The following is a 19,141-nucleotide window of genomic DNA, read 5'->3' as shown; positions in this document are numbered from 1 at the left end:
CCACGTGGGCGCCGCTGATCACTGTGAAGTACTATCCCGTCCCTGGGAATTAAGTCCCAGGGCACATGGACGGGATAGTACGTCACATGACAGAAAGGGGTTAACCTGCAGATCAGCTTCATATCTGTGAGTTAATAGCGTTTGGGGACATGACAGATTATCAGAGCAGTAGACTCCTCTATTACCACGTCCAGGGATTTGCTGCACAAACTTGCATGTTCACATACAATAACCATAAAATAGCAAAAGACCATCACTGTAACTGGCAGAACACATAGTATTCTATTCAGTCACTATTGATTTATTATTTATCCACGGTGAATTGTTTTAAAGCATGTACATGTTATAACATCTGTGTCTGATACAGTAGGTCACAATTTGGAGTGAATGTATAAACCCTATGGTCTCATTTGACATTTCTGGAAACCCACCACAGAATAAGTCATTGGCACTTGTTTTATTAAAACTCCGACACCGCATTTAAATGTGTAAATTTTATTTTCACACAGAGGCAAGAGAATAGCACACAAACCTTGCCTTGTGATAGCACTGTTACACGATTCAGCAGAAGGGACGAGGAAAAGATCAACATTATTTTTGTCCCAAATGTTACCAAAATGCACAAAGAAAATGCCTCCATCTTGCCAGAGACAGTGAAATTCAAGATATGTACACATAACTTAAAAGGGGAAGACCTCTAAATATGTACATGTAATACTTTTGGTAAAAAATAGAATCTAAAACACGTGAAATAAAACAATTTCATACATGTGACGTGGAGTGTCTATGTTGTTTTGCAATTATTTGGCTATCTCAAAGTTTTACTCCCTTTTCCATTTGTGCATTTGTTAATGCATTACCATAAAGCTAGGAAAAAAAATATCAAGAAACAAAACCCCACAAAATAAATCTCTAATATAATATATAAAAAAAAAAAAAAAAAAAGGGCTGCTCAAAAATGACCACGTATCTAGTCACAGTGGAAGCAGCCGCTGTACGCCGAGCCAATATTCCCCCTACAGAGTCACAGCAAATAGATAAGGATGGACACGACAATCTCCACTATTTATTGGATGTAAGTACACTTTGACCTGCAATAAATAAATAAATATACAATATTCTTTTGAGTCAGGGATAAATAAATACATGAAATGCAATTTAATTTATGGGCCTCCCCATAAATACTGTACTCTAAGAGTTATAGCCAGGCTACTAAATCACTAAGAGGACAAAACATAACTGGCTATGTCAGCTGCTTCGTGTTTGCAGGGAGGCCAAGAAGGATGCAGAATAACACTATCCTATTTATTGCGTTACAATCAGAATACTTCTCAAAATTAAATAAGTCCTCTTTCCTGTCTTCATGTAAACAGTTTACTGACGATGTTTGTAATGCTGGTTATTCAGCACCCACCCTCAAGTAGGTTCCTTTAAAATGAGGGAACCATAGAGGGAAAAAAAAAAAAAAAAAAAAGTAAAGAAGGGTAACCCATCACCCCCCTTCCTCTCTCTCCCTAAAAGTCCACTAATGGTTCTGGTATATAGTTAAACCAGTGAACCTAAGCATTCTGTATCCAAGCTGAAAAAGCTTACAACACATGGCTCTCCTACTAAGCATATCCAGCTTTGCTTTTCCAAGACACCAATAATTTGTCCTTAATTGTTTCGCCATCCAATGCTTTGCCTCGGGCTCCATAGATTTCTATGTAGAATGATATAGAGCCTTGCACTTATTCATTAGCCATCACTTCTACGTCACAATGATGCCACACTCCTTCAGATGCACGTCTTATCTCATACATTATCCACTGGTACTCCGTATCCATGTTGTGGCATATTTTCACAACTGTCATTCTATGTTCTGTGGAGCTACAGCTTATACCCAAGCTCTTTTTCCAGTGACCCTTCCATTTTCATGTTGGGGGGGGGGTGTATAAGTGGCAAATAGCTGCCCAATGTAAAACATAAAAAAAAAAAAAAATAACTATATAGGTATATTAATGTATGCATAAACGGATCCGTCCAGATAAATACGTGTATAGAAGGAACTGGGCATCATCTTCTGCCAAGGTCAGTCTACATCTCAGATGTATAGAGAGGAGACATTAATGCAGGATAGATAGATATAAAGGGTGAGGACTCAACTGGGCAGGAGAACATGTTCCAGACAGTAAGTAATGCAGTCCCAGTGTCTCCACAGGGTGAGCAGGGAGAGTACAAAGAGTAGGGAGGACAAAAGGCGTACACGGGTTTTAACCAGTGGAGTTATAAAACTGGCAGCTGTAGAAACAAAGACTAGTAGAACGGCCATGAGGGCTAGCAGCACGTTGATGAATTTGCCTAGCAAAGCCCGAGCATTGGCATTTTCCACACCTTCCAGCTGGACAACCTGTTGCTGCTGTTGCTGTAATTCCAATTTAGTGATACGAGTGAGGCAAGACTCCACGGCTTCCTGAAATTACAGAAAAAAAGAAATAAGGGGACAATAGACAATGTGCCTCTCCATTAAATAATCCAAAACCTAGATTAAAGTTGTCTCATACAATTCATACAGTGGGTACAGAAACAGTATTCAGACCCCTTTAAATTTTTCACTCTGTTTCATTGCAGCCATTTGGTAAATTCATTTTTTTCTCATTAATGTACACTCTGCACCCCATCTTGACTGAAAAAAAAAAAAACAGAAATGTAGAAATTTTGTAAATTTATTAAAAACGAAAAACTGAAATATCACATGGTCATAAGTATTCAGACCCTTTGCTCAGACACTCATATTTAAGTCACATGCAGTCCATTTCCTTGTGATCCTCTTTGAGATGGTTCTACTCCTTCATTGGAGTCCAGGTGTGTTTAATTAAACTGATAGGACTTGATTTAGAAAGGCACACACCTGTCTATATAAGACCTTACAGTGCATGTCAGACCAAATAAGAATAATGAGGCCAAAGGAACTGGTCAAGGAGCTCAGAGACAGAATTGTGGCAAGGCACAGATCTGGCTAAGGTTACAAAAACATTTCTGCAGTACTCAAGGATCCTAAGAGCACAGTGGCCTCCATAATCCTTAAATGGAAGACGTTTGGGACCACCATAAGTCTTCCTAGACCTGGCCATTAGCCAAACTGAGCAATTGTGGGAGAATAGCCTTGGTGAGAGAGGGAAAGAAGAATCCCAAGATCACTGCAGTTGAGCTCCACAGATGCAGTAGGGAGATGGGAGAAAGTTCCACAAAGTCAACTATCACTGCAGCCCTCCACCAGTCGGGCCTTTATGGCAGAGTGGCCCGATGGAAGCCTCTCCTCAGTGCAAGACGTATGAAAGCCCGCATAGAGTTTGCTAAAAAAAAAAAAAAATGAAGGACTCCCAGACTATGAGAAATAAGAAAACCAGGCACTGCTTATCACCTGCCCAATACAATCCCAACAGTGAAACATGGTGGTGGCAGCATCATGCTATGGGGGTGTTTTTCAGCTGCAGGGACAGGACGACAGGTTGCAATTGAAGGAAACAAATGCGGCCAAGTACAGAGATATCCTGGCTGAAAACCACTTCCAGAGTGCTCTGGACCTCAGACTTGGCCGAAGGTTCACCTTCCAACAAGACAATTACAATAAGCACACAGCTAAAATAAAGGTGTGCCTTCAAAACAACTCTGTGACCATTCCTGACTGACCCAGCCAGAGCCCTGACCTAAACCCAATTTAGCATCTCTGGAGAGACCTGAAAATGGCTGTCCACCAACATTCACCATCCAACATGACAGAACTGGAGAGGATCTGCAATGAAGAATGGCAGAGGATCCCCAAGTCCAGGTGTGAAAAACTTGTTGAATCGTTCCCAAGAAGACTCAAGGCTGTACTAGCGCAAAAGGGTGCTTCTACTCAATACCGAGCAAAGGACCATGTGATATTTCAGTTTTTCTTTTTTTAATAAATTTGCAAAAAATTCTACATGTTTTTTTTTCAGTCAAGATGGGGTGCAGAGTGTACATTAGTGAGAAGAAAAAATGAACTTTTTTGAATTTACCAAATGGCTGCAATGAAACAAAGAGTGAAAAATTTAAAGGGGTCTGAATACCTTCCGTACGCACTGTATATACTCTATTACTGACTGAATACAGGGGGACATGGATGCAGTAGCTCAGCAGTTTACAGTTCAGCCAAAAGTTGGGTACACACCAGTACATAAAAAATTGTCAGCATTTCATCCAGAAAACTCGGATGATTTTTATTCTCACTTGTCAGCCAAATACACTCAGTTTTTACAGCAGCAATTAAGAATTTACAAGAACATTTACAGTTTCCTATGTTAAAGAATTGCAATGTATTAGTAAAAAAATAAAACATCAAATATTATCCATATGGGAGTACACAACCATTGTGACATGGATTACCAAAGTAAATTTAACAGTCTCAAATGTAAAGGGGTTTTCCCAAGAATAAAGTACATTTTATTTAATAGATCTTGGAATAAAAAAAAAAGTTCCACAACTGAATGTGTTGAAAAAAAATGTCCCTGTGCTGAGTAGGAGATATGGTATGACCAGACTATGTCCCTGCACGGTCAGATGCAGCATTTACACAGTATACAGCAGGGGCACATTTATAAATTCTTTCAAATGTCTTTCATAGATTTCTGAAGGACATATTGCATTACCAAATATGAAAATGTTTGCTGTTATTATTAAAGTATCAAAGCATGAAAATAGTAATAATCTACAAGACTAGAAGGTGTCGGTTTCCTTTGACAGCTCTGTTCACACTACTGTTGGAGACTTATGTGAACTGAGTATAAAAGAGATCTCTAACCAAAAGGTGACTTCAGCAAAAGCAAGATCTGGACTGTGATCCAAAAGGGACTATAAAAGGTAGGGCCCCATGACTAAGAGGCATGCCCAGGCCATGTGTGAGTGTTTTTATATAGCGAGTCCATGTTATAGAGGTCATGGCATGAGGTTTATTAAAATAGCGTTTGGTATAGGCAAGGGGGAAGGACATAGAGGAATAGAGGGGGTGCGGTGAAAACGTGGACATAGCGGATTGGTGGGAGAGCCAGAACATACTAGTTGATAATGGACAGTTAGGGGCAGTCCGGAGGTTGAGAAGCATCAACTTCACACTTCTAAAGAGGGCCTCCATGATGTTTGAAGTCCTTAGCTGTAGAGAAGGGTCTAGACTGGCTCCAAGAACAGCTGAGGAAGTGGAGCAGTGGGGTCAAAGAGGCAGCTGCGTTACCAGCAACTCCCAAGCGCCCTAGAATGTCGAGGCTTCCTGAAAGACTGAGTCCCAAAGTAACCCCAGGTGCGGCAGAGATTGAGGAGCCCCACCAGGGACCCTCCGGTGACTGACAAGCCAGCTGGCGGAGTACGTGTCAGCGCAATGATGTCAGTGGGCGCTGACGCCCTGCATCCAGTTCGAGTGGCAGGCGGAGGGATAAAAGGCCAACAGAGCTGGGACGCCAGCGACAAAGAGACAGGAAGGGGATGGCTACCGCAGGAGTGCAGCTGAAGTGCCATCACCCTTTCCGGCTCCTTTCACTGACAGCACAACAGTGGTTAGCGATGTCCAGGGGATGTGGAACCAGAGGTGGTTTTGGAAGTGGATCGGTGGGGGATGCAATGCAACAGCTGTTTTGAGCATGCCTTGCAGTCAGTCTGATGAGTCATGTGGTCACTGTTTGGCAGCAGCATGTAGTGGGAATGTGGATGTTATGCAACAGGCTGCACATAAGGGCTATACAAATGGCAGCATCATGTCGCAGTTATCATGGGTGATGAAGGAACTGATTGTCACATCATTGCCGGGCTCAACCCCACTGAGACAAGGCTATGTATCCCCAGTACGGACAGCAGGGGTTGTGGTTGCGACACCAGCGCATGTTGCTGTTGTGGATTGTCAGGTTGTTACACAAGTTGCAGCAACACGTTCAGCAAGTGATCCTATAGTGTAGCCAGCGAGCAGCATGGATTTAGAACAGATGGATGATAGAGCCAGAGGAGGGGTCTATATTTGTTTTGATGGACCGTTGGGAGCCTACTTAAAACAGGAGGTATAAGAAGAGATTTGAAAAGATGAAAAAGTCAACATTTCTTCTTTGTTGCGTCTAGAGAAGTTTAATTTAAACTGGGTGGAGCCGATGAGTGTGAGAAGGAAGATGAAGAGCGAAGGAGGTATCGTTTAATTCCTCGGACCTTTATCAACTGGTTTCAGGCTTTTGCGATTCTAGCTAGAGTAGTGGGTGAAAAGGTTCCAGTAAATTGTTTGGTTTTGTTTTGTTAGTTAGATGGTATAGGCAAAGCATATCGTACTTCTAGGGGTACTATTTGGTTGCAGTACAATGAACAGTACAGGCAAAGGAAACTGGTTCAACTTAATCTGTGTTTGGATCATAAAGAAAATTCGTTTGTGGATGCGGTTGATGACAGCGTTGCAAGCCGCCTCACAGTCCACTCTGGGGATTGCCGACAGTTAATCCAGTGCAAGGGGGCCTTTGGCGGGTGCTCGTAAGAGAGTGTGTTGGCTCTTCAATGAGGATGTAATTCAAACACGAGTGTTAAGGATGCGGGGGAACCCATAGCTATTCCCGATGTTTCAAGAAGGAAAGGGCAAGTCAGGGGAAGATTCAAATAAGAGAGATGACTCCAATGAAAGGAGATAAGACAGAACAGCACCTAAATAGGTGCCCTGACATGGAACTGGCAGCTTTCATTTTGGGTTCAGAAGTCCCTCCAAGGTGGAAAGAGTTTATGCTGTTCGGAACTTGAAGTCTGCTTTAATTTGTCCCTTGTTGGATTCTTAAGGTGGTGGAGTTGGGAATGTTTCTTTTGACAGGGTGATTTATTGGGTTAGGCAGTTTGGAAATGAATCTTTATTGGCAAAAAAGGACATTGAAGCGGCTTTTCATTTATTACCCATTCATCCGGACAGTTTTTACCTTTTAGGTTGCCAGTCGGAAGGAAGGGAGTTTTTATGCTGATTGTTGTTTGCTTATGGGATGTTCAATCTCATGTGCGGATTCTGAAAAGGTTCAGTTCTTTTGTTGAGTGGGTTGTTAAGCATGAAACGGGCTTAGAGTCTATTATACAGTTGTGGCCAAAAGTATTGACACCCCTGCAATTCTGTCAGATAATACTCAGTTTCTTCCTGAAAATGATTGAAAACACAAATTCTTTGGTATTACCTTCATTTAATTTGTCTTAAATGAAAAAACACAAAAGAAAATGAAGCAAAACATTGATCATTTCACACAAAACTCCAAAAATTGGCCAGAAAAGTATTGGCTCCCTAAGCCTAATACTTGGTTGCACAACCTTTAGCCAAAATAACTGCGACCAACCGCTTCTTGTAACCATCAATGAGTTTCTTACAATGCTCTGCTGGAATTTTAGACCATTCTTCTTTGGCAAACTGCTCCAGGTCCCTGATATTTGAAGGGTGCCTTGTCTAAACTGCCATTTTTAGATCTCTCCACAGGTGTTCTATGGGATTCAGGTCTGGACTCATTGCTGGCCACCTTAGAAGTTTCCAGTGCTTTCTCTCAAACCATTTTCTAGTGCTTTTTGAAGTGTGTTTTGGGTCATTGTCCTGCTGGAAGACCCATGACCTCTGAGGGAGACCCAGCTTTCTCACACTGGGCCCTACATTATGCTGCAAAATTTGTTGGTAGTCTTCAGACTTCATAATGTCATGCACACGGTCAAGCAGTCCAGTGCTAGAGGCAGCAAAGCAACCCCAAAACATCAGGGAACATCCGCCATGTTTGACTGTAGGGACAGTGTTCTTTTATTTGAATGCCTCTTTTTTTTCTCCTGTAAACTCTATGTTGATGCCTTTGCCGAAAAAGCTCTACTTTTGTCTCATCTGACCAGAGAACATTCTTCCAAAACGTTTTAGGCATTTTCAGGTAAGTTTTGGCAAACTCCAGCCTGGCTTTTTTATGTCTCAGGGTAACAAGTGGGGTCTTCCTGGATCTCCTACCATACAGTCCCTTTTCATACAGACGCCGACGGATAGCACGGGTTGACACTGTTGTACCCTCGGACTGCAGGGCAGCTTGAACTTGTTTGGATGTTAGTCGAGGTTCTTTATCCAACATCCGCACAATCTTGCGTTGAAATCTCTTGTCAATTTTTCTTTTCCGTCCACATCTAGGGAGGTTAGCCACAGTGCCATGGGCTTTAAAACTTCTTGATGACACTGCGCACGGTAGACACAGGAACATTCAGGTCTTTGGAGATGGACTTGTAGCCTTGAGATTGCTCATGCTTCCTCACAATTTGGTTTCTCAAGTCCTCACACAGTTCTTTGGTCTTCTTTCTTTTCTCCATGCTCAATGTGGTACACACAAGGACACAGGACAGAGGTTGAGTCAACTTTAATCCATGTCAACTGGCTGCAAGTGTGATTTAGTTACTGCCAACACCTGTTAGGTGCCACAGGTAAGTTACAGGTGCTGTTAATTACACAAATTAGAGAAGCATCACATGATTTTTCGAACAGTGCCAATACTTTTGTCCACCCTCTTTTTTAGGTTTGGTGTGGAATTATATCCAATTTGGCTTTAGGACAATTCTTTGTGTTTTTCATTTAAGACAAATTAAATGAAGATAATAATACCAAAGAATTTGTGTTTGCAATCATTTTCAGGAAGAAACTGAGTATTATCTGACAGAATTGCAGGGGTGTCAATACTTTTGGCCACAACTGTATATTATCTAGACAATATTCTTTGTATTGGACCAGCCGAGTCTCCTATGTGCGCTATTCTTTTAAGGAACACGGAACATGCAGCTCATAAGTTTGGGATTGTTTACTCCCCAAAAAAACTGTAGGCCTGACAACTGCCTTAAGTTTTTTGAGTATTGAATTGGACACAGTGTCAATAGTGTGCTGTCTTCTGGCAGAAAAGTTGGAGGATCTTAGGCTTGCATTCGGGAGGCCCGCAAGATACGTTTGCGCCAGCTACAGTCATTATTAGGCAATCTTAACTTTGCTGGCCGGATTTTGCAGATAGGGCAATTTTTTTCTAGGAGGATGGCTTGGGCTACAGCTTCTCATCCATTGCATTTTATTTGTTTAAGTGCAGGACAGAAAGCCGACTTACATATGTAGTCACAGTTTTTAGAGGTTTACAACAGACGATCCGTTTGGATGGACGAGGTCACCTCTAATGTAGATTTAGAACTGGTAATGGATGCTGTGGGGTCACATGGTTTTGGCGTGCACTTTAAAGGAAAATGTTGTGTGGGGAAGTGGCCAGAGGAATGGGTACTTAACAGGTTGTAGGAACTAACTTGACGGGGCAGGAATTGCTTCCAATTGTGATGGCAGTGAAAATTTGGGGCAGGTTCTTGAGGAATAAGAGTTCGGTTTTTATGTGACAATATAGCGGTGGTACAATGCATCAATAATATGTAGTCTCAAAACCATCCCATGGTGGTGAACTTGAGCAGGCATTTGGAGTGGCACTGTCTGGAGTTGAATATATAGTTGTGGGCATCCATGTGACCGTGGATGCTAATTCAATTGCTGATGCTCTCTTAATTTCAGTGAGGTCGGTTTCAAGACCTGTTGCGGAGCAGCATGGGGCCAAATGACCATGGAATCTGGTACGGCATCAACATTAACCCCTTAACTCCCGGAGCTTTTTTAGATTTTTCGTTTTTCGCTCCCCTTCTTTCCAGAGCCATAATTTTTTATTTTTCCGTCAATTTGTCCATTTGAAGTTTTTTTTTGCAGGACGAGTTGTACTTTTGAACACCATTGGTTTTACCATGTCGTGTACTCGAAAATGAGAAAAAAAATTTCAAGTGCGGTGAAACTGCAAAAAAAAAAAAAAAAAAAAAAAAAGTGCAATCCCACACTTGTTTTTTGCTTGGCTTTTTTGCTAGATTCACTAAATGCTAAAACTGACCTACCAATATGATTATCCAGGTCATTACGCGTCCATAGACACCAAAGATGTCTTGGTTCTCTTTTATCTAGGTGGTGAAAAAAAATTCCTAAGTTTGCTTTAAAAAAAAAAAAGCGCAATTTTCCAAGATCCTTAGAGTCTCCATTTTTCGTGATCTGGGGTCAGGTAAGGGCTTATTCTTTGCGTGCCGGGCTGACGTTTTTAATGATACCACTTTTGTGCAAATACATTCTTTTGATTGCCCTTTATTGTATTTTAATGAAATGTTGCGGCGACCCAAAAAACGTAATTCTGGCGTTTTGAATTTTTTTCTCGCTACGCCGTTTAGCGATCGGGTCAATCCTTTTTTTTTTTTTATTGATGGATCGGGCGATTCTGAATACAGCGATACCAAATATATGTGTGATTTTTTTTTATTGTATTTTGATTGGGGCAAAAGGTGATTTAAACTTTTATTTTTATTTTTTTTAATTCTTAAACACTTTTTTTTTTTTAACTTTTGGCATGCTTCAATAGCCTCCACAGGAGGCTAGAAGCATGACATACTTGATCAGCTCTGCTACATATAGGCGATGCTCACCGCCGAAGCCCACCTCAAAGCAGGGGATACTTACAGATGACGCAATAGTACGTCATCCGTTAGTAAGGGATTAAGGTTGTTCAGACATTCGGTGACTCTAGGAGTTTGGGTGAAGTATTCAGCTGTATGGGATTTGTGGCATCGGCTGGAGGGAGTGGAGGGTGCGAGTCGGATGGGGAGAGGTTGGATTTGTTGTTGCACGATTGGGAAAGCATCTAATAAAGGCATTTATGGGTCTATTTTAAATGGTCGCATGGCTGCAGTAGCCTTCATATTTAAATTAACTAAGAGGAAGGACGTCACTAAAGATTACAAGGTTAGGCAGGCGTTGAAGGGTTATAGAAAAGGGAAGACCGTTAGGGATTGAAGAAGGCCGGTATCATTTGAATTGTTAGGTAAAATGTTGCAGGTGTTGAAGGAGATTTGTTTTTCTGGGTACGAGACTTTGTTGCTTCAGCTGTACTTTAACCAATTGTTTTTTGGGGCTTTCAGAACTGGCGAGTTGGTAAGTAATAACACACGTAGTCAGGGTAGGTTACAATATGAGGATGTGGTTTGTGAAGCAGATGTGTTGTACTGTTGGTTGTGAAAATCCAAGACGGATTGTTGTGGCAGAGGCCGATTATTTCAGCTACGGGCAGTAGAAGGATTAGCGAAGTGCCCAGTAATTTGCATGAGACAGTACTTGCAGGAAAGGGGGCAAAAATGCAATATTTGCTCATTCATGAGAATGGGTGGGCCCTGTCGTGTTTCCAGTTTTTCTCAATCTTTAAAGGGAATCTGTCACCCCTTTTTTGAGATCTCATATAATGATATCATTCAATTGTGTGTCACATAAGGATTCTCTTAGTACTTTTGCTTCACCCTGACAACGCACCCTTCATGCATAAATACCTTGTTTATATCGGTTCAGATGTATGTAAACTGCCGCTGTCCGGTCCGATGGGCGGGGCTTATTCAACTGCTCCCCCCCTCCCTGTCTTGCTCTACACAAGAAGAAATGCATAGAGCAAGACAGGAAGGGGGGGAGCAGGTGAATAAGCCCCGCCCAGCGGACCGGACAGCGGCAGTTTACATACATCTGAACCGATATAAACAAGGTATTTATGCATGAAGGGTGCGTTGTCAGGGGGAAGCAAAAGTACTAAGAGAATCCTTATGTGACACACAATTGAATATCATTATATATCTCAAAAAAGGGGTGACAGATTCCCTTTAAGAGGTGCTTGGTGGCTTGTGGGGTGGATGGATGAAAATTTGGTTCCCATTCTTTTAGGATAGGGGCGGTGATGGTGGCATCCAGATGGGGCCTGCCCCCCAACATGGACTTTGGGGGTCTGAGAGATTCAGGTTTTACGTTCTTCCAAAGTTGTTCTAAATGTTATCCTTGGGTAGCTTAGTAGGTATGTTGAGAAACGTCGTTGTTCATTTTTTCTCTTCCTCCAGATAAGACCGTTGCTGGGTTGGGTGTGTAGACATTCTTTGATGACATGGGGAGCATTAAGGGCTGCTATTGGACTATCTGGTCACCAACTTGACTTTCTGAGAGAAGAGGTGACGGTTCGGTGGATCTGCATCAGTGGCATGTTCCAGGCTCATTCTCAAGTTTCATTTCCTGGTAAGTCTGAATAGGCCACCAGACATTTTATTAATTCACATGGGTGGAAACTACCTGGGTGTAAGGATATCCATGGATTTGATCCGCCATATTAAATATGAATGTCTGAGGCTCATGTCTCCCTACTCCTGCTTAGATTTGGTTTGGTCAGATACTGTAGCCCGGCTCACTTGAAAACTTAGCCATTCCAGAGAGTTCTAGAATAAGGACCCAGGTTAAAGTCCATAGAGAGGTAGCCTATTTCTTGTCAAGAAATGGTGCCATTTTGATCAGGCACCAGAAGTTGGAGATACCTTTGCAGGAACAATTGCGTCATGATTGATTCATCTGTCGCCTATCGGGATTGATATTTGGGCCTTGGGATTAAAAGATAGTCTGGGGAAGGTGGTGTAGGTTTGGACGGCGGACATGCATTCATGAACTTTCATTCAGTCATGTTGTGGAGGGATCGAGTTTTTGGATAGCCATTGGTGGTATGGTGAAAGGGGGGGAAGGAAGCCATTTGGGAGGGTCACCTACCCCCCATGTTTTGGTAAATGGCAAAGAACACCCAAGGGATCCCTACTGGACTAAGGTCTCGGAGGGAAAATTGTATGGGGCACCATTCAGCAGGAGGGCCCCTAAATAGGCGTCTTGCGGTTGAAGGCAAAGAGGAACGGCTGATGGCACCAGGGTTTCAAGGGGTGGCTTGCAAAAACCGAATTATGTCAGGTCAAGGGGTTGATAAAATCTTAATTAGGTTAATGCTATACAGTGGGGAAAAAAAAGTATTTAGTCAGCCACCAATTGTGCAAGTTCTCCCACTTAAAAAGATGAGAGAGGCCTGTAATTGACATCATAGGTAGATCACAACTGTGAGAATCAAAATGAGAAAACAAAACCAGAAAATCACCTGGCCTGATTTGGCAAGATTTATTTTGCAAATTATGGTGGAAATAAGTATTTGGCCACCTAAAAACATGCAAGATTTCAGGCTCTCACTGTAAATAAAGGGTGCGGAGGCCATTTATCCTAATCCTCAGTTATCTGTCATTATTGGTAAGGGGAATAAAGGTGGGGTTGATGAGGGGAGGGGGAAAGTGATTGAGGTGGCCTACGAAAGGCTGAAAAGCCCAGCCTTTCCTTAGTCACGAGATTCCATTTTCATAGTTTTATACACTTTTCAATTGTAATTTCTTGTTTGCTCTAGGAATTGGGGTTGTATACTGTTCTGCTCCTACTGTGAACTTATGCCCTAGAAACATGTATGGCTTGGTGTCCATATATGAGATGTGTCTGGGAATATTTTTATGCCTAAGCCAGGCATAATGATGCCAAACTCATGCGTTGCTGCAACTTTTAACCTAACTCCAGGAACAATGCAGGGCAACAACTAATGAACCAAATGAATAGGATTGTTCCCATAGAAATCTAAGGGATCAGTTCCAGCATCAATTTCCTTCTGGCATCTGTACTATTCGAGAGGTTAAAAAAAAAAAAAATGGATGGCTTTGTATCTGGAAGCAAGTCTTAATGGTATGCCTATACAACTGGATATGCTAAAACTTTACTAGATTATTAAATTTTCCCCACTAATATAGCGCCATCATAATCCGCAGCGGTTTACAGACATCAGTATTGCTGTCCCCATTGGAGCTCACAACCTAAATTCCCTATCAGTACATCTTTAGAGAGTGAGAGAAAATCTGAGCATCCGGAGGAAACCCACCGGGGAGAACATACAAACTCCTTGCAGATGTTGTCCTTGGTGGGATTTGAACCCAGGACCCCAGCGCTGCAAGGATGCAGTGCTATCCACTGAGGCAAAATAGAGATGTATGGCCACATACTCAATTACTAGTACGCCAATTGTAATAAAGAAACAGAACAAAAATAGCCGAACTTTAGCCATGAGCCACATCAGGCAGCTTTTATGGGCCGTAAAGTATAGATTCCTGGTAAACATATAATAGTTGACTACATTAGGGTCCTTGCGTAGTATTTTATCCAGTAAACATCCACAACCGCAGTGAAAAATGGTTGTCTAGAAGTGTAGCCAGATGGCCAGTAATTACAACATACGTCAAAAGTGAAAATCGAATAAAAAAAATCTGGTCTAAATATGGAGGGTTATGTGGAATGGTTTCCAGATTAATCTATCCGTTAGTTACACAGGGTCCCATATCTGTACCTGAATGTCCCTGGCCCGTTCATATGACTGATACGCAACTTTCTCCTCCATGCTGGCCAGCTCCTGCTTAAGCAAAGTCATTTCATTTTGATGAAGCTCTGTCAGGTCATTTAGCTGCTCTTCCAAACGTTCATACCTATATGGAATGAAAAACTGCTGATGAAACAAGGATCATTTCTTGACTTCATACTATTTACAGCCTCCCCAGTTACCATAGTGATTGGAATAGGAGACATTCTCTTCTTTTAAAGAGTCATACTAAGATATGGCGATGTAAGAGTATAGTGAGTCTTATATTTTATGTTTAAAGGATTAACGTTTTCCCAATTTTGGCAAGCCACTCTTTCCCTGGACACAGTTTGTTTAAAAAAAAAAAAAAAAGCAAACTGTACTTGACACACTCCGCTGCTGCCAGTGTCTGTTACTGTTACATTAAAAGCACTGCAGCCAATCAGTGAGCTCTGATTGGCTCATGCTGTCAACTTTGGCAAAGCCGCTGTGCACACGCTGCAGATTCTGCTGCGGATTGATCCGTGCGGATTTTGCAAAAATCCGCAGGTAAATCCGCAGGTCGAAAGACCTACGGTTTAACTGCAGATTAGCCTGCGGTTTATCACCTCTACAATGGAGATGGCAAACCGCAGCGGAATCCGCAGAAAGAATTCACATGTGAATTCTTTCTGCTGATTAGAAACTGCAGCAAATCCACGAGGAAAAATCCGCACCGTCTGCACTGCGGTTTCCATTTCCCATAGGATATTATGGTACTGTACACCGCTGCAGAAACTGCTGCGGATCCGCAGGGTCAAAACCGCTGCGGATCCGCAGCAGAATCCTCAGCGTGTGCACATACCCTAACAGTCTCGGCACTAGACCAGGGAAAGGTGAGTAAAGACCAGTTCATTTACATTTTTCTGAACTGTAGCTGCAGAAGAAGGTTTTTCCAAACCTAGAAAACCCATGTAAACTCTCGGTAACAAATAGTAGGGACACTAAAAGTGAACCCCTACCAAAATGCTGATGAATATGTATTGGAAACTTCTGTAAAGGGAATCTGTCAACAGGTCTTTGCCACCTAATCTGAGAGAGCAGCACAGAGTAAGGGTAAGTTCACACAGGGTGTTTTTGTGGGGGGGGGTTTTTCTGCTGTTTTTTTTTTCTGCAGCAAAACCTAATCTTTTTGGCAGGAAAGAAGCTGCGGCAAAAACGCAGGTTTAGGTGCGTTTTTTGTGTCTTTGTACATGCTAATGTCCATGACTTTTCTGCAGAACGAAAAAAGTGGTTTGGTGCCATGTTAGCCAGTAGAAAAAAAATATATAAAGTGTTCTCAGTGAGAGAAACAAAATAGGAATCTTGTGGGTATGATACCTTTTAATGGCTAACAAATAATAGTGAATGTTGTTACAAAGCAAGCTTTCGGGACTGCTTATGTCCCTTAATCTTCAAGCTCATTGTTTGTTTATTGAAATGTTGTGCTCTAATTAAGGATTTTCTGCAGAAAAAAAATGCTGTAAATAATGATACCTGCATTTTTGCAGCATTTTTCAACACCCATTCAAGTTAATGGTTAAAAAACGCTGAAAGAAGTGACATGCTCTATGTCCAAAAAACGCAGCAAAGCACAAAATCCTGATGACACAAAAAAACAATGTGTGTGTGTGAGATTTCTGAAATCTCATTGGCTTTGCTGGTACTGTAAAAAGTAGCAGAAAATTAGCATAAAAAACGCAGCAAAAACGCCCAGTGTGAACACACCCTAAGGGCAGTTTCACACGTCCAGATAATTCCGGTACCGGAAAAACTGGTAACGGAGCTATCCGTGTCCATACGGAGGTCATCCGTGTGTACCATCCGTGTGCTGTCCGTATGCTGTCTGTGTTTTTGAAAAATTATTTTTAATGTTAACCCTTTGACTTTTAAAAACGCACATGGATCGCACACGGACAGCATCCGTGTGCGGTACGTGTTTACACAGACCCATTGACTTGTATAGGTCCGTGTGATCCGTGCTGTTGCACAAAAATGGACGTCAGCGTGTTTTGCACACGGACACACGTTCCGTGAAAACACGCTGACATCTGCATAGACACATTCATGAGAATGTGTCTACGTGTGTCAGTGTCTCCGGTACGTAAGAAAACTGTCACTACACGTACCGGAGACACTGACGTGTGAAACTGCCCTAAGGTGTGTTTATTTGCGGATTTACAGCGGATTAGCCTGCGGTTTTGCCCTGCGGTTTGACAACAGTCATGGAGCAGGTGCCAAACCGCTGCGGAATCCGCACAAAGAAGTGGCATGCTGCGGATTTAAATCCGCAGCAAATCCGCGTGGAAAAATATGCAACGTGTGCACTGCATTTTTTACATAAACTTTTAGTTTATGTACTGTACATCGCAGCAGAATCCGCAACATGTGCACACACCCTCAGGCCGGGGTCACACTGGTGAGGAATATGGCCGAGTGAGAGGCGCTAAAAGCAGGGCTGTGGAGTCGGAGTCGGTGCTCATTTTGGTGGAGTCGGAGTCGGTATAAAATGGACCGACTCCTAAAATATATAATAAATTGGGTACAGTAATTCAATGCAGGATGTGCTGAATATTTTTTCATAGGAGTTTGGGAAAGTTATGAAATGTCCTATAAATGGCTGTTATATTCCTGATCTAAGGCTACATTCACACACAGCGTTTTTCCTGTGTTTTTGAGGATAAGTTTTTCAGCTGCAAAAGCTGATCATCTTTTTAAAAAACTGCATCACCTGAAAGGTTTTTGAGCTCATAGATAATGTTTTCAATAGCAAAAGCAGATTAGAAATCTGCTCTATCTATCCATTTATCCATATCTGTCTATCCATATTGTATCTGTACCAAAAAGAATGAAAACCGGGTAGTACACCAATATATATTCTGTTCTATCTAAATATCTTGATTATTGGATCATAAAAATGATTAAATGTCTGAGGTTCACATTGTACTACAATAAATTTTTCACTTAAATATAAGCAATATGTGTGGGAGTCGGAGTCGGTGTAAGGGAAATTGAGGAGTCGGAGTCGCAGGTTTGGCTTACCGACTCCACAGCCCTGGCTAAAAGCACGCATTAGACACGGACCAATGATTCTCTATGGGGTCCCTCGCACCTGCCGTATATTTCTCATCCGTATTCTAGGCTCCGTGCCAATCGCAGCATGCTGCGATTGTCAGCGTACTACGGCCGTAGTACGCCAATGCAAGTCTATGGGTGCGCAAAAAATACGGATTACACACGGACCACACATGTGACTTGCGAGAAATACGCACCCGTTGTCTTTTAGCAAAGCTGGCAATTCAGTGCGCTATACAGTAAACACACTGACAGGTTTAATAAAGAAAGAATAGATATATACATTATATATTTTCTATATATGTGTCTATATCTATTCTTTCATTTCTTTATTAAAACTGTCATAGGACTCTCCATTATATGTCCATTTTGCAAGCCTGCGAGAAAATCTCACCATACGGATGCCATACGGATTACATACGGATGCTGACATGCGCAAAATACGCGACCACACCTTGATTACGGATGACATACGGAGCACTATTTAGGGGTCTGTCATCCGTATTACGCATGTAAAATACTGACCGTATTTTGCGCAGGTTAGTGTGACTCCAGCCTGACACAAACAATATACAGCGTCTGATATCCGCTGCTGCAGCATCCACAGTGAATCAACATGCCAGAATACCAGGAAAGCAGATTGAGGCTGGAGTCACACTAACCTGCGCAAAATACGGTCAGTATTTTACATGCGTAATACGGATGACAGACCCCTAAATAGTGCTACGTATGTCATCCGTAATCAAGGTGTGGTCGCGTATTTTGCGCATGTCAGCATCCGTATGGTGAGATTTTCTCGCAGGCTTGCAAAATGGACATATAATGAAGAGTCCTATGACAGTTTTAATAAAGAAATGAAAGAATAGATATAGACACACACACATATATATATATATATATATATATATATATATATATATATATATATATATATATATATATATATATATATATATATCTCTATTCTTTCTTTCTTTATTAAACCTGTCAGTGTGTTTACTGTATAGCGCACTGAATTGCCGGCTTTGCTAAAAGACAATGGGTGCGTATTTCTCGCAAGTCACATGTGTGGTCCGGGTGTAATCCGTATTTTTTGCGCACCCATAGACTTGCATTGGCGTAGTACGCTGACAATCGCAGCATGCTGCGATTGGCACGGACAGTAGAATACGGATGAGAAATATACAGCTGGTGCAAGGTACCCCATAGAGAATCATTGGTCCGTGTCTAATGCGTGCTTTTAGCGCCTCTCACTCGGCCGTATTCCTCGCCAGTGTGACCCCGGCCTCACACACAGCCACACCAGGGAAGCATAGCCTATATATTTACCAATTCTGCCTACATGGATCAGACCCTATTTGTGCTTTATTTTCCCTTATGGCATCATTAGCATAATGTAGGGACAGAGACTCCAATTCTAGTGATGTGTCACTTACTGAGCTGCTTAGTGTAATTTTGAGAAAATCACAACTTTATCAAAAGGAGATTATCACTAAAAGGAGTAGTAAAACTGATTGGCAGCATTTTATCAGTGGTGTGGGCACGTTACACATTCAGGTAACTACGTGATCTGCAGCAGATAAAACATTTTGTATCAAAATGACAAAAAGCAGCCAAGTAAGTGACAGATCGCTGGAAAACAGTGTCTTTGTCCCTACATTACGCTGCTCAGAGATGGAATAGCAAAAACCTGATGACAGATTTACTTTAATGACACGTTCATGAATCCTTTGGTTTCAAAACTTTCTGTATCAAGATCT

The 19,141-nt window shown here is 41.9% G+C and overlaps 1 protein-coding gene across 5 annotated transcripts in view; it reads right to left on the bottom strand.

Annotated features, from left to right (window-relative positions):
• Positions 1-479: 479 nt before the first annotated feature.
• Positions 480-19,141, bottom strand: part of TMCC2 (transmembrane and coiled-coil domain family 2) — an 81,303-nt gene continuing 62,641 nt past the window's right edge. For all 5 annotated transcript variants that reach the window (XM_073587197.1, XM_073587198.1, XM_073587201.1 and 2 more), the window contains 2 exons: positions 14,280-14,415; positions 480-2,452 (listed from right to left, as the gene is read on the bottom strand). In XM_073587197.1, the coding sequence (XP_073443298.1) occupies positions 2,141-2,452; positions 14,280-14,415 (448 nt within the window). In that variant the 3' untranslated portion in view covers positions 480-2,140. The remainder of the gene's footprint in view (positions 2,453-14,279; positions 14,416-19,141) is intronic.

This window comes from Dendrobates tinctorius, unplaced genomic scaffold (genome assembly GCF_039654945.1).
Source record: "Dendrobates tinctorius isolate UK_male_01 unplaced genomic scaffold, ASM3965494v1 ptg000098l, whole genome shotgun sequence".
NCBI classification, from domain to species: domain Eukaryota; kingdom Metazoa; phylum Chordata; class Amphibia; order Anura; family Dendrobatidae; genus Dendrobates; species Dendrobates tinctorius.
This window is presented reverse-complemented; position numbering and strand designations above follow the sequence as displayed.